This window comes from Microtus oregoni, unplaced genomic scaffold (assembly GCF_018167655.1).
Source record: "Microtus oregoni isolate MIOR12 unplaced genomic scaffold, Mior012 000005F_ref0000423, whole genome shotgun sequence".
Taxonomy (NCBI): Eukaryota; Metazoa; Chordata; class Mammalia; order Rodentia; family Cricetidae; genus Microtus; species Microtus oregoni.
In genome coordinates this window covers 4,143,596-4,158,618 of record NW_024543064.1, presented here as the reverse complement: position 1 = coordinate 4,158,618, position 15,023 = coordinate 4,143,596, and the positions used below count along the sequence as shown (strand labels likewise).

Sequence of the window (15,023 nt, the reverse complement as noted above, 5' to 3'; positions counted from 1 at the left end):
CCCCGAGGCTGTGTCTATAGTTCTGCTTTCAAAGAAGGAAGCTAGGACACCGAGCGGCCAAGCGGCTTGCTTGGTCACATGGCGCTTATCTTTCATGTTAATATTTAAGTTCAAGTTTAATTGAGTCCCAAGGCATCGACATAGGAAGGATGCTCCATGGTGTTCTATAGCCTAAAGGTGTGGATTCTGCCTTTGATGCAAGGACATCCTGAGCACCTGTGAAGCAGACTGCATTTGAAAGCAGGATCTTCCGGCTGGGTGCTGGTGGTGCACGCCTTTAATTAAGCCCAGCACTTCTTAATTTTCTTAATTGAGGTTCCTTCCCCTCAGATGACTTTAGCTTGTGTCAAGTTGCTATAAAACTACCTATCACAGGTCCCAAAGCCTTTCTATGGAGAGAGATTTGGAGACACACGGGGGAAGACAACATGAAGATGGAGACCATGATGGTACGTCTAAATGCCAAGGAAGAGTGAGGGTAACTGCAGCCACCAGGGGCTGGCAGAGGCAGGAAGGTCTGTGCCCTACTGATACCTACATTTCAATACCTGACTTGGGCCACGTTTTAATCCACCCAGCTCTCATCTCCCCCATCCTAGCAGTTGTGGGGGAGCAAGGCAGCTCCTCTTGCAGATGCTCACCCTTGTCTAGCCATAGTGCCTTCCTTCACGTCTGTCCTTATAGATACACATGGCGGGGGTTGGGATGATGGCTTGGCGGTTAAGAACACTTGCTAGTAGGGGAGCCAAGTTTGGTTCCACATTTAAAAAATTTAAAAAAAATGTGAGTTGGTGTTTTGCCTGTGTGTATGTCTGTGTGAGGGTGTTAGATCCCTGGAACTAGAGTTACAAACAGTTGTGAATGGCCATGTGGGTGCTGGGAATTGAACCAGGATCCTCTAGGAGAGCAGTCAGTGCTCTTAACCCCTGTGTCATCTCTCCAGCCCTAGAACGCACATGTTGGCTTATAGCTGTCTGTAACTCCAGTTCCAGGGGATTCAGCAACCTCTTCTGACCTCCATGGGCACCAGGCACACATGTAGTGTGCATACATACAGGCAGGCAAAACACTCATATACATGAAAAATAAAAATAAACCTTAAAAAACAAAAGACACATGTGGATTCCCAGCTCTTCCTAGAAACCTCCTGTGGCGAGATGTGACTGCAGGCTGACAGAGCAAATTACCGCCTGCTCAATTAGGGTGGCAACCTGCCAAGGCTCCCTGGCTTCTGGTACCAGCTCTGGGTCTGGAAGCAGAAAGGCAAGACTTAGGACTCCTGACCTTACAGGTGGCTGAAGGTCACTTGGCCCAGGGCTAGGCTCTCTGTCACCAGGTTCAGCTCCCTGTGCTGTTCACTTCCTTCAAGGGAGCAGTGAGAAAAAGTCACGCTTCAGAGAATGTTCTGGAGGATGTGTTAGGATCACTCAGCACTGTCCTGGGCTTACAGAGGTGCAGACTCTCCCAGGAGTAAAGTGGCCAAGGTGAACAGGCAAACTAACCACAGAGAGGGCGGGAGGCATGATGCCAGCAGCCCAGAGAGGGTAGTGCGCTGTGAAACAATCCTGGACACTGTGAAAATGTGTTACTGTCCTTGTTAATACAAAGCTAATTGGCTGGTAGCCAGGCAGGAAGCAGAGGCTTCCAGACTAAGGACTGGGAAGAAGGAGGGCAGAATCAGAAGCTGCCCTCAGACCCAGAGAGAGCAAGTGGGCATGCTGTACTGAGAAAAGGTACCAAGCCATGGGCAAAGCCTAGATAAGAAATACGTGTTAGTATAAATGTAACAGGAAGCTAGTAGCAAGCCTGAGCTATCTGCCAAATGTTTATAATTTATATTAAGTCTCCATGTGGGTTTTTTGGGAGTGGGCGGTCAGGACAGGGAAGCTATGCCCATAGTAGTGGCTAGAAGGTTTCTCAGGACAGCCTCTCTGGGGACAGACCTGGATGCTGATGAGGGGAGGGACTTGGCAACATGACAAGGTGGGGAGACAAGCTTCAGGAAGAGGGACCTGAAGGTGCAGGACCCCGAGTATGGGGACGCAGGAGGAAGGAGCTCATGCCTGCAGCGCTGAGCTTGTGAGAGGAGCCTGAAGTGAAGTTAGAGGCAGGAGGACCACCCAGGGCCACCGAGGAGTCTGACTTCATTCTCGGAGCCACAGAGAGAAGAAAAGAAGCAACAGCCTCATCCAGCTGGCAGATCCAGGGTCTGGGCCTCGGCTTCCAGCTGCCTGTGGTACTCACAGAGGGACTGGACACACCCAAACATCCGATTCTCCTTCCTATTTCTTGGCATGCATGTGTATATATAAGCACGCTTATATGCATATGTGGGCGTGTGCACACACGCGACGAGGCAAGAGGTCAACTTCACGTACCATCCTTTTTGTTCTTTTCAGACAGGGTCTCTCATTGTTCTAGAACTTTCTCGTAAGTTAGTCTTTGGCTGTGAGCCACAGAGGTGCCTCTCCACCTCCCCAGCGCTGGGATCACAGCATGCACTACCATGATTGCTTGTCTATCTTATTTTATTTGATAAACAAGGGTTCAGGGGAATCAAACGCAGCTCCTTGTGCTTTCCGGGCAAGCATTTTCTCGGCTGAGCTGTCCTGCTGACTCTCTGTCCTTTGTTTTTAGTGGTGAGGGCTGAGAACAGGTTCAACAGAGCTAACGAGACACTCCAGTCTTCTATAGCCATTTCCAGAATGCCCCACCAGTGCCTGCCTTTTTATATTAATAGTTAAGGCCAACACTTAACTTAGTCTCTACCCACTTACTAGTGGAGAGACGTTCACCAGGGAAGGATGATTTGCTAGGATCTTTAATGAATGCTGGCACAAGTCATCTAGTTTGAGGGCAGCAACACTAAGGTCACTGGGTACATCAGGGGCACTGTGGGTGAGACAGCTCTCTCCCAGCTTACGGAAGAACTGTTTCTGGTCCCCTTCCTCCTTGGGGAGTGGGCTGTCTCCTAGGACATCAGCCCACATGGTATGGACCCAGGTGTGCAGCCTGTACACTGTTTTTGGAGCCTCGGGCAGAGAGACATATCATTTCATCTTTGCTAGTTTCCCGGGGCTGACACAGCAGAGAGTCACATACAAGCTACAAACAAGAGGGACTGACTCTCACAGCTTGGAGGCCAGGCAGCCGGTAGGCAGGAGCCAGCAGGGTATGCTCCCTCCAGAGGTGAAGATCTTTGCTTTACTCAGCTTTCGGTGGCTGTGGAAACTCCCTGACATTCCAAGGATTGTATCTGTGTTCCCATTCTTTGTTGATGTGGGATTCCCCTCTGTGTGCTGTGAATGCGTTTTATTGCCATTGTTTAATAAAGAAGCAGGGCAGAATAGAGCTAGGCAAGAAAACAAAACTGAATTCAGGGAGAAAGAACCATGTAGGTGCTGAAGGAGAAAGCTGTTGGAATCTTACCAGTAGGCCACAACCTTGTGGTGATACATAGATGAACAGAAATGGGTTAATTTAAGATGTAAGATTTAGTTAATAAGAAGCCTGAGCTAATAGGCCAAACGGTGTTGTAGTTAATAGTTTCTGTGTGATTACTGCGGTCTGGGCGGCCAGGAAAAGGCACGGTTTCTGCTTTGCATCTATCACATGGCCTCAAGTATCTGGGTCTCAAGTATCCGGAATCACTTCACCTTACTGATCACACCCACAGAAACCTTACACGGTGACCAAATAAGGTCACTTTCTGAGGTTCAGGAATATATAACATTTGGTGGCAGGACCGGTTAAGCCCACCGTACACCCATCATCACAAATACTCTCTACAGCGGAGGGAGCAGTTTTCTTAGAGTAGGGAAGGCACAGTCTAGTTCCTCCCCACTTCATTGATCCCAGCACTCTCTGCCTTCTCTCCCCAGCTCAGTCATCAAGGCCCTCTCTCACCTCCTGCAATGGGACTGGAAGCTTCTCCACCATGTCCTCCAGTGGGATTTCTTTCCGACTGTTCAGGACCTGTGACCTCCTCACGTCAGCCTCACCGCCACAGATCCCCCACAATGCACTCTGCCTTAACGGGGAGGTGGTGCTACTGAAATGTCTCTTCTGCATCTCGTTTCATCTCCTGCCTCGCTGCACCATGATGTGGCAGGCATAAGGACGAGGCCCTTGTTCCTCTTGTTCATACAGGATCTCTGGGGTCTAGCCCAGGGTCTAGTGCCAACATCCTCTCAGCAAACATTAGCTGGGTACATGCGAGATCCCCATGAACAGCTAGCACAAAACAAAGCAAGGCACAGTGTCTCCCCCTTGTGCAATTTCCATTATGATCATAAGCTCAGTCGTGGCCGCCCATAGACTGGCCAAGGGTCCTTTCCTCACAGCGGAATTAGAATACAAAGCCTTCAATCCTGCTGTCTCAAGGACCACCAGAAGTGTTTTGTTTCTTTAAACTACAACCATATGTTCAAACAATGGCCTAAGGACCAAACACATAGGCCACAAGAGAGGAAGATAAAAGAGCAAGTCTGACCTCCACTCAGTGGAGAACAGCCAAACCCTGGGGCTAAAACCTAAGAAACCGGGTTAGATGTGACTTCAGATAAAGGCATGTTTTTATGATAAGTAGGTGCCAACTAGTGCACTGGATATACTGATAGGAAAACATATACTTGCTGTCTACCTGAGATTCTAATTTGATAGGTACCTTGTATATGCAACACTGGCGACCTTACAGGGACTGGAGGAGACAGTTCCCTTTGACCCACTGGCTCTGGAGGTCACAGACAGGAAAGACACACAATCTGCCTGTGGGGCCCTCAGGCTCTGTGGTCAGGAGCTGTCCCGGGTGCTGAACACAAGGACGCCTGTCTTCCACAGAAATGTTCTTCTGAGAGTATGAAAACTTATTCTACATGCAGGTCATTCAGACAGACAGAACCTTTACTCCACAGCCTTTGTTACCACAGTGATAGCCGGCTGCAGCCAGTTCCAAGGTGACCTGATGATGCCATCCAATATTAGGATGTGAGGGACACATTTCTCCGTTCACAGAACACAACCCGGGGTTTTCTTTCCAGAATGGGCTTGTATTAGAGATGGCAAGTTGAAGTATTTTCCTTCAAACTTTTCCAGATTTACTTTATTTTATGTGTTTGCATGTTTTGCCTGTAGAGGTCAGAAGAGGGCACTGGATCCCATGGAACTGGAGTTACGGATGCTAATGAGCCGCCAGGTGGGTGCTGGAACCAAACCCCAGTCCTTTGCAAGAGCAACCAGTGCTTGTTACTTCTAAGCTAGCTCTCAAGTCCCATTAAACATTATTTTATTTGTAAATTTTTTGGTGGGTGTATATACACATGTATATATATATATAATACATATACACACATACACATATACACACATGTATGTACACACACACACACACACACAATACACTCACGCAGTGCCTATAGAGGCCAAAAGGTGGCAGATGCTCAGGAACTAGAGATACAAGCAGTTGTGAACTGCTCTGCTCTGGTGCTGGAAATTGAACTCAGGTCTTTTCCAAGAACAGTCAGGGCTTTTAACTGCTGAACCATCTGTCCAGCCCCATGAAATGTTCTCACTAATTCACTCTTAGCCAACCCCTAGTGACTAATTTGTCCCATGAAGTTACCAGAGACAAGTGAAATAGCCTTTCCCTGCTCAGCCAAGTTCCCTATCATGAAACACTCAGAGAAACAAAACTTTAAACCCAGCATTGCTATTTTTGGACATCTAGGACTACAGTAGACTTTCAGTTTCTTCATGGAGTCATTTCTATGTGGTTGGAAATTCCAAATTGAAAATATTTACCCAGAGTCACAATAAAAACTGTGGCCCGCATTTCCAAGGTGGTATCACCTTGCAATCCTCCTTGGATCTCCCGGGGACCCCTTGACCACCCACCTCTCTAGCCCAGCCCTTACCGATACTTCATGCCTGTGCGCTGGGCGGTGCAGCCGTCCAGGGAGAGGCCGTGCATGCGGAGGAAGCTCTCCATGTTCCTGGCCTGGGCGGCTGCCCGCACCTCCCTCAGCCGCTGCAGCTCCAGTGTGTCTGTCTGGCGGACTGGATGCAGGGCCCAGTCTGAGTGGCATCTGCTGCTTACGCTCCGCAGACTCTCGCTGTACGTCATGGACAGCATGGTGCCGCCTGGAGTTGCCACTGTCCAGACGGGAAATGCCGAGTGGTGGTCGTTTAGTTTAGGAAGTTTGTCAGAGCCCCTGGTGCCCTAGGCTGACTGGCTGGCTGCAGGGCAGGGGACAGATGCAGAGGTAACAATCTTCAAGGAGAATCACCACCAGGGCATGCCTGAGTCTTGGGGGAAACACCCTTGGCCTGAGATTCTTGAAAACCATGCTTTCTGGGGGATGAACTTGCCCACCTCTGCCCCAGCAGCTGCAAGGGAAGCTGGCCAAGCTGGATTGCAAGCAGGAGGGAGCACCACCTCCAAGTGGCACAGTGTAACTGGGGGGAGGGGGGCACATGCAGAAAGGGAGTCCACGAGCACTTCCGAGGGCAGTGTGGCTGCCTGTTGGTGGCTGAGATGCCACGTCACAGCGCTCTTGTAAGGGGCTCACCAGTTGGACCCAGGCAGAACGCTGTCCCAGGGCAGAAGTACAAGGTACATGTGCCACAGAAGCAAGCTTTAGGTGGGCTCCTGCTGCAGCGTCCCCTTACCCCGCATGCCAGGGGCCCAGCTCAGGGAGGCCTTGTTTGTTCTCAAGCCTGGGTGGCCCACTGTGCGGTGCGCTGTTTGCTTGCTGAAGTCCTGTCCCTGCCACACCAGCAGAGGGCTCTGGGCTTCACGACAGAAAGTCACAGCCCGTGGAGCATTTGTAACAGGGTGCAGGACAGGAGGCAGGGGGCGTGGGCTTATTGGGAGTGTAAAATTCCACAGCTTAAACAACCAGAACCATTCATAGACTCATTCTAGATGAACACACTCTCAGAGACCGAGATCAACACAGTGTCTATCGAAAGGGAATTGGGACATGAATGGTGGCCTTGGCCATGGACACTGGTATGGCTGGAAGGACCATGTGTCCCAGGGAGAAGGGACATGGTCACAACTATTTCCTGCAGGCAGTATTTCAGGAGCAGGAGCAGGAATAAGTGAGGACGGTGGCTGCAGGAAGGAGAGGGAGTTACATCCTGCTCTCTCTACAACTGACGGTAAGGACACAGTGGCAGGTATAGGTGAGACAGAGGTCCTTGGCACCACCTATGCCCAGATGCTGCACAGTGGCCCCAGAAGTATCACTAGAAGGCGCAGCTGAAAGTTCTTATTGCAGTTGGGCCAGCAGCAGTGGTGAGCCCCTGAATCCATCTGCTAGAAGGGAACCAGCATGGTGCCACCCTTGGCCTGGGAGAATGCAAGCTTGATTAAGGCAGAAGGAGCTGAAGAGCTACTGGGTGGATCTAGGGGTGCGCTGAGTGGCCCTGGGTTGGGGTCCCTCTGGGGGCCAGAGGAAAGGCCCAGAGATGCCTCTGTGCAAGTCCACCCAACCCGAGTCTCCTCTCCCTGCTGGGCCTGATTGAGCACTGTGGGTGGGAGTCACCTGCAGGAACCAAGAGCTTCCCTGCAGTTATCTTTATATGAAGACTCATGTTTGCACTGGTCAAGCCTAGCATGGGGTTTAGTTCACAGTAGGTTCTTGGAATAGTCACTGTATGTGCATCTAAGTTAGGGAAGGGGCTTAGAGAGGGTCCGGGAAGACCAATGGATGATGGAATCCTAGAGGGAGGGAGAGAGACAGAGACAGACAGACAGACAGACACACACACACACACAGAGAGAGAGAGACAGACAGACAGACAGAGACAGAGACAGAGGCAGTATCTGCCAGATCTTGGATCTTCTGCCCCGAGCATGGCAGGCGCTGTGCTGTCTGTACACGGTCAGAGCCTTGCTAGGGCATGGCTCCCCACCTCATCACCCCTTTCCTGTGTGGCATTTATCAGCTCTGTGCAGATACTTTCCTAACTGTCCTGACTGTTCTGCCTCTCTGCAGCTGCCTGCTTCTGTTCTCAGCGGTGCCCATGGAACCCAGAGTAGGGGCCCGGACCTCTAAAAGGTAAGCCAAGGCTTTACTGGGCCTTGCCAGGCTGAGCCCTAGTGGCAATATCTCTGTAGCAGCACCGGGGCTGACTGGCTCTTGACTCAGGCTTAGCACTGACTTACAGATGTTTTTGTGGTAGGAGGTTTGATTTCCACACTAGGACTGGCATTCACCACGGATCACAGTTTTGGGGTGGGAGTGGGATACCATCTGCAGGTCTCTGGATACTGAAACAGATGGGGTTTGGGCTCTGCAAAAGCCCTGTGTTTCTAGGAAGATATGTCTGGGGACTGCAAAAGGCCCCAGTTTGTGATGAGGCACATCCTAAGGAATGTGGACCTGAAACCCAGCCCACAGGTGGCAGGGCAGGCTCCCTCTCCCTCCTGCAGGCTGGCCACTGCCTCCTCCAGTAGGCGCAGGGCAGCAGTGGGAAGCTGTGCTGGAGGTGTTGCGTGGCCCACAGCCAGCCCTGTGTGGAACGGAGGCCAGCTGTCTCTTCCCTGGGGTGAGAGAGAGGGCCAGCTGGGCGGGCTACAGCTGGGAGCTCTTCTCGAAAAGTGGGCAAGATGCACACACTCCAAGTCAGGTCGCAATCAATAGCCATTAGCTTTCAAGACATTGCCTGCAAAAGTGCCTGGGGTCTGCAGGGGTCTGCAGGGGTCTGCAGATGCTGCCAGGGTCCCAGTGTGGGATGAGATCCACTCATAGCCACATGGGCAGGTACTTGCGAGGTGACAGAGGCTGTCACCAGGCTGCTGCAGTGTAGCCGGAGCGCACCTTACAGGACAGGTGACTGTCCCCAAAGGTGTGCATGATAACACCGGAGATGAAAACACCGTGGGGAGAAGTGTCTACCCTCTAAACTGGAGGGTGACGTAGGCCTGAGAGCAGCCAAGTGACTAGAGGAATGAGCCCCGCAGGCACCGAACATCATTAGGAAATGATGGACACTCAACACTCCTTTACAGAGAACGCATGTATTCCCGACAAGATGGAAGGAAACAGGAGAGGACAGGAAAGAACAGGGCCCTTCTACCTCCCTGGTGGACTGCACAGCCACCACTGAGAGAATGCAAGGTCTGGGGCATGGGGGTGACCCAGAGTCTTCTGTTACAAGCAAATAACCAGCAATCTAAAGAGAACTCAGAGAGGGTGGCGGCCCAGCAAGAGGGTCCATAATCCCTGTCTGTGTGTGTCTGTGTGTGTGCGTGCGTGCGTGTGTGCGTGTGTGTGTGTGTGCATGCAGAGGATATTAACTCTGGGAAGGAGCTGGGGCCACCCAGAGGAGGAGGATTATATAGATATGTGTAGATGGTTCCTGGGCTCTGGCATCTAAGTGCAGACAGACAGCATTTACCACTCTGGACTCCTCATGCTGGGGCTGTACCCTGGACTTTTCTTCGGGGTGAATATGAAAGGTTCCAGGTGAGACAGTGGTGAGGAAGGAAGCCCACTTCCAAGGCTCCTCCTGCCTGAGCTTGGGGGTACAGTGACCTCTGACCTCTGAGCTGCAGCATTTCAACCACTTTCTAGAGCGAGGCTCTCTGGAACTCTATCCCTGTATCCCACCAGGTCTCTAGAAGAACAGATACCTTCCCTCCCCGCCCCAATAGGATCAGCTAATTCCGCTCACTTGAAGGTTTTCTCTGCAAATCTATTCCTGTCGGCTGGGGGCTCAGGGGACTCCACTCAAATTAACAGGGTGACACGGAAAAGTGAGACGAAAGAAGGCTAACCTCATTAAAGTCAGCAGGAACTGCCTCCTCTCTCCCCAGCTCACCCTCTACCTGGAGCTTCAGACCTAGGGTCTGTCTACCAACAATCACCGAAGCAGACAAGGGGCCAGAAAAAAGCCCTTTCTCTCTATCAAATGCCAACTTGCGTCCTGAGGCCGGAGACCAGCCGGAAGCCTCGGAAGTGGAGACCTAGGGAAGCCATTCCGAGGCGCGGCTCTGCAACTCTCTGCATACCCAGCATCCCCGCAGCACACGCTCAAGAACCACCAGCAAACTGAGACCTGAATAAGCCACCCTGGCTCCTGCAGGCACGGGCTTCCTAGATGAACTTCTCAGACAGCCACAAACCTCGCGGATGGCACTGGGAGCCCAAGGCATGACTGCCGAATCTTAATCAAGGGTAATGCCAGCGAGGCACAAGCTAGATGGCGGGTCTCTGGCAGACAGGAGGAGAGCCAGGCCAGCGCTGCACAGGGTGGGCAGCAAGCAGGATCGATTGCAGGGTGGTGGGTGCAGCCAGGTGGGAGCCCACCCACCCTCCTCCATCCAGCACAGTTACCTCAAGTGCACCTTGACGGGCTATTTAAGGTTGCCTGCTTTGAAAAATAAACGTGGATGGTCTGATTTCTGATCAGCCGGAAGCCGTCCCAGACATCACCCCAGCTCTATCATGTAAGTTCCTGGGGATGCCTGCGTCCAGACAGCAACCCTCAGATGGTGGCTGCCACATCCATCCCTTCGTCCGACTCACCTGCCTCGCCGGGTGGCTGCTTGTTTAAAAGGCCACAGTCTAGTTATTAGGGAGCTAAGGAAGCGGCGGGTGCGGTGGTGCTTTCATTAGGGAGTGTCACTGTAGAACGTCAGAAGCAATTGGTGAATGAGAGAGTCCCACAAGGGTCGGCTTTGGAGGCAGCAAGTCCATTAGCTTCTATTAGGGAGTTTTCATCTTGTGGAAGAGGCTGAATTATTCACGAGTGCCTCTCCCCTAAAAGCTCAGGAAGTGCAGCGCCAAGCTGCAGCCTGGCAGTGCCCCTACCTGGCAGGATGCTTGGGGTGCAGCATGAGGTGGGGGTCCTGCCCTCTCCCTTGGTCTCGCCTTTGCTGCATCTGCTGCCTTTGTATCAGAGGCACGGATCTTCTGAGCCACGGGTAGCTCTTTCCTAAGCTATTATTTGAATGCCAGACACATGGCTCATGGCTTCTGGACCACCTCACTCCAAACCATGGCTTCAGTAGACAGCTAGGGTGCCTGTGGCGTGTGGTCACTGCCACAGGGAAGAGGCACATGGAGGTGTTCTTGCCCTCCTCTGGGATGTACCCAATGTGGGTGTATGGATCTGTTTGGGCACACAATGCCCATTCCTCTGGCAGGGGCACTGTAGGCTTCCTTCCTGGCACATCTCCTGACCTGGGCTTCAGGTAAAGCTTTGGGATTGTCCCCTGAGGCCAGCACCAGACTGAGGCAAAATGCAAGGAGAAAAAGGAGCTCTGTGGTGCCTCCCCCATCGGAAGATGTATTTCTCTGCCCTTTGGCCTCTCCGAGATCCTTGCTCTGGCTGTAGGAGCCTGAGCAGAAACATCAGCATTTGCTGAAGTCCAGCTGCAGGAGACTGCACAGTCCCTCTTTTCCTCTGGCACCTCCTCCATGGAAGAATGTCCTGAGGATAGGCCCTGGCTAGTGGGGAAGGAGGATGGCAAACATGTGGACCCATCTGCAGCGTGTAGACAAGACAGGCCCACTACACAGCTCGGAGAAGACGCTTCTAGTCAACCCACACACACACAAGCAGGAAAAACGCTAACCACCTGATGACACCTGATCTGAGAGCTATTCAATTGGTAGCCAGGACAGATGGAGTACTCTGTCACAAACACTTCTGCCATCAAAGGGCCGTTGTTAAGTCATGTGACAAATTCTGTGATGGCCATGCCCAGCACTGTGTTGATGTAGGTGTCTCACAGTGAGTGGCACCTGTCTGTTCAATGACCAAGATCCCAGCTCGCTGAGGTCACCACCAGAGGTGGTGCCTGACTGCTTATGTGGAAAAACTTCACTGGAGATCTAAAGGACAGGAAAGACCCAGGGCTCCTGGTCTGAGGGCCGGCCAGCGCTGTGCACAGCTCACTACAGCTTCACCTCGGTCAGCCAGTGCTGTGCACGGCTCACTACAGCTTCACTTCGGTCAGTGAGTGGTGTACAGCTCACTACAGCTTCACCTCGGTCAGCCAGCGCTGTGCACAGCTCACTACAGCTTCACCTCGGTCAGTCAGTGGTGCACAGCTCACTACAGCTTCACCTCGGTCAGCCAGCGCTGTGCACGGCTCACTACAGCTTCACCTCGGTCAGCCAGCGCTGTGCACGGCTCACTACAGCTTCACCTCGGTCAGCCAGCGCTGTGCACGGCTCACTACAGCTTCACCTCGGTCAGCCAGCGCTGTGCACGGCTCACTACAGCTTCACCTCGGTCAGTCAGTGGTGCACAGCTCACTACAGCTTCACCTCGGTCAGCCAGCGCTGTGCACAGCTCACTACAGCTTCACCTTGGTCAGTCAGTGGTGCACAGCTCACTACAGCTTCACCTCGGTCAGCCAGCACTGTGCACAGCTCACTACAGCTTCACCTCGGTCAGCCAGCACTGTGCACGGCTCACTACAGCTTCACCTCGGTCAGCCAGCGCTGTGCACGGCTCACTACAGCTTCACCTCGGTCAGCCAGCGCTGTGCACGGCTCACTACAGCTTCACCTCGGTCAGCCAGCGCTGTGCACGGCTCACTACAGCTTCACCTCGGTCAGCCAGCGCTGTGCACAGCTCACTACAGCTTCACCTCGGTCAGCCAGCGCTGTGCACAGCTCACTACAGCTTCACTTCGGTCAGTGAGTGGTGTACAGCTCACTACAGCTTCACCTCGGTCAGCCAGCGCTGTGCACAGCTCACTACAGCTTCACCTCGGTCAGCCAGCGCTGTGCACGGCTCACTACAGTTTTACTTACACCGGTTCTTTACTGGGGCTCCTTCTCAGACCATTTCTCTGTGCCCCCTCTCACCAGGCAGAGGTGGGCAGGCTCTCTTGAGGATAGGGTTAAGGTACAAGCTTGTTTTTATTACTCAGCTCCTTCGAGAACAAATGCCATACGCTCCTCATACGCCACACAGACGTCATACAAGTGTCTCTAGGCTCAAGCTCAGGCCAAGTTTTTCCCAGTCAATATTTCAGTCAAACCAGAGTCTCATCTCCCAGAGTTCCCTGTAAGGAATGAGACTTAGGGACAACGGCACAAATTAGCCTATGAACCCAGGCATGGTCATTATCCCGAGGCCATGGGAAGGAAACGACGACGTGAGGAACCAGCACTGACCCTGCACACGTAGTCTAGACTTCTGGTGCATCCCAACACCCCACAGTACCGCCTCTGGGATGTGCTCCCCAGATCGGGACAGTGACCTTTAACCTCACAGGTGAAGATACGCTGGCAGGAAAAGCCCCACTGCCAAGGTGGCCAGCTTCCTGACACAGCCCCAAGGCAGCCAAGCCAACTGCCTGGAGGTTTCTGCAGCTTTGCAACCTTGCTTCCCGGAAGGGAATGTTTTCTGGGTGTGTTCTTTGCTTTGTAGGTAAGGGTGAGGTGGTCTGGGGGAGGGGCAGACTGGCCTGAGAGGAGCCTGGGCGTCTTGATACCACATCCTGGCTTCCAGTTCTCCATCAGGGAAGCGTTACCAAGAGATACAGTGACCCCAACCTTTATCCAAATCGCACCACATATCCCCAACGGAGGTTACAAGCCTTCGAAGCAGCTAAAGGTGCCACAGGTTCTCTATCAGCCCATCCAAACCCAAATCGGCGGGCGACAGGAAGCACAGACAGATCCTTCCCTCCAGTAGGGGAAGCACAGACCCACGGCCATAGGAAGTGGCCCATACACTGAAAAATGTCCTTTTTCTTTTCATGCCTTGCATGCTGAGGCTGAAACCCACAGCCTTGTACACACCGGGCAAGTGTTCGACTGCTGAGCACGGTGCCTAAGTGGCAAGTGAAGCCCTAATGGTGCATGTGACCGAGAGACAAACATACATATCAAGTCCATTTGGTCAAATCAAAGCCGACTTCAGTCGATGAACACACGCAATTATCCTGACCGCATGCTCTCACCAGGATACCGCACAGGCTCCGTGGTTAGCACCGAGACACATGGGTGGAATCTGCCATTAGAGGCAGTGCCAACCTTCATCTTGCTCTGCTTGGGATGGGCACAGCCCTCCCCAGCACACCTTTGCCTTTGGCCTTCAGGGTTGAGAGGAGGAGGGGGAGGAGGAGATTACCTGTAAAACTGGAGCTGCCTTTTGGGACTCCCATATCGCGTACTTCAGATAGCGGTGGAGGAAAGCGGGGAGAAAGGAGAGACGATAGTACGCAGTTGGCATCAACCACAGGCAGGTGCAAGCTCAGCATCATCACCGATATCCCGCAGCCCACACCCACCACGCATTCACCCCCTGGCTCCATCCAGGCTAGCTGACCAGCTCTGTCAGATGTACAAGCCGGGTACCAAATGCTCTGCAGCAGCGCCACCCAGTGGCCAGCGAGGCAGAGGTCTGCAGCCTGATCTGGTCGTGGATGGGTCCACAGCAGACTCTGAGTGGGCCCCTGGGTTTTAATAAGCTTTAGACCATGCTTTACAATCTGATTTAGAATTGCTCCAAAACACACCCTTACAGGATGGCCTGAGACTCTAAGGCCCTCTCCAGGGCAGACACTGGTTTCCGCAGATACTTGTAAGGGCTCAGGCTCCAGCCGTTATCTAGAAAGGTCCGAATTCCCAGAATATTTCGGCTGTTGGGGTCCTATCCAGTCATGGTCTTTCAGGGCGGTGATACAGGCTCTATGTTGGGTCTGTAGCCAGCGGTTCTCACCAGCGCCCACTACAGGAGGCCTGAGGTTAAGAAAGGTTGGCTCACACAAGGAGGTCAAGATTATACTATAGGAGTTCCGGCTGTAGCTGGCCTTTCTAAGACGGGCAGGTGCCGTCCCCCAAATGCCTGTTGAGTTCCTTGAGAGAAGCCCCCTTAAATGCCCGAGCTCCTAAAGAGCCGGGTGGGATACTAGGGTCCACTGTGCAGTGATGTGCACTGCAGGAGAAACGGAAGCAATGCGGCTGCTCCAGGCACTATGAAGTCGCTCAGGTAGCCTCAGAATAAGGTTTCCAAGGGTCAGGGACCAGAAACAAATCTATTTTGGTTCA

At 52.6% G+C, this 15,023-nt stretch overlaps 1 protein-coding gene across 3 annotated transcripts in view; it reads right to left on the bottom strand.

Annotated features, from left to right (window-relative positions):
• Kcnab2 (potassium voltage-gated channel subfamily A regulatory beta subunit 2) overlaps positions 1–15,023 on the bottom strand; it is a 92,845-nt gene that overhangs the window by 35,196 nt on the left and 42,626 nt on the right. For 2 of the 3 annotated variants that reach the window (XM_041651446.1, XM_041651447.1), the window contains exon 3: positions 14,104–14,145. The exons of the other annotated variant lie outside the window; for it this stretch is intronic. In XM_041651446.1, coding sequence (XP_041507380.1) covers positions 14,104–14,145 — 42 coding nt within the window. The remainder of the gene's footprint in view (positions 1–14,103; positions 14,146–15,023) is intronic. 3 annotated transcript variants of the gene reach the window in all.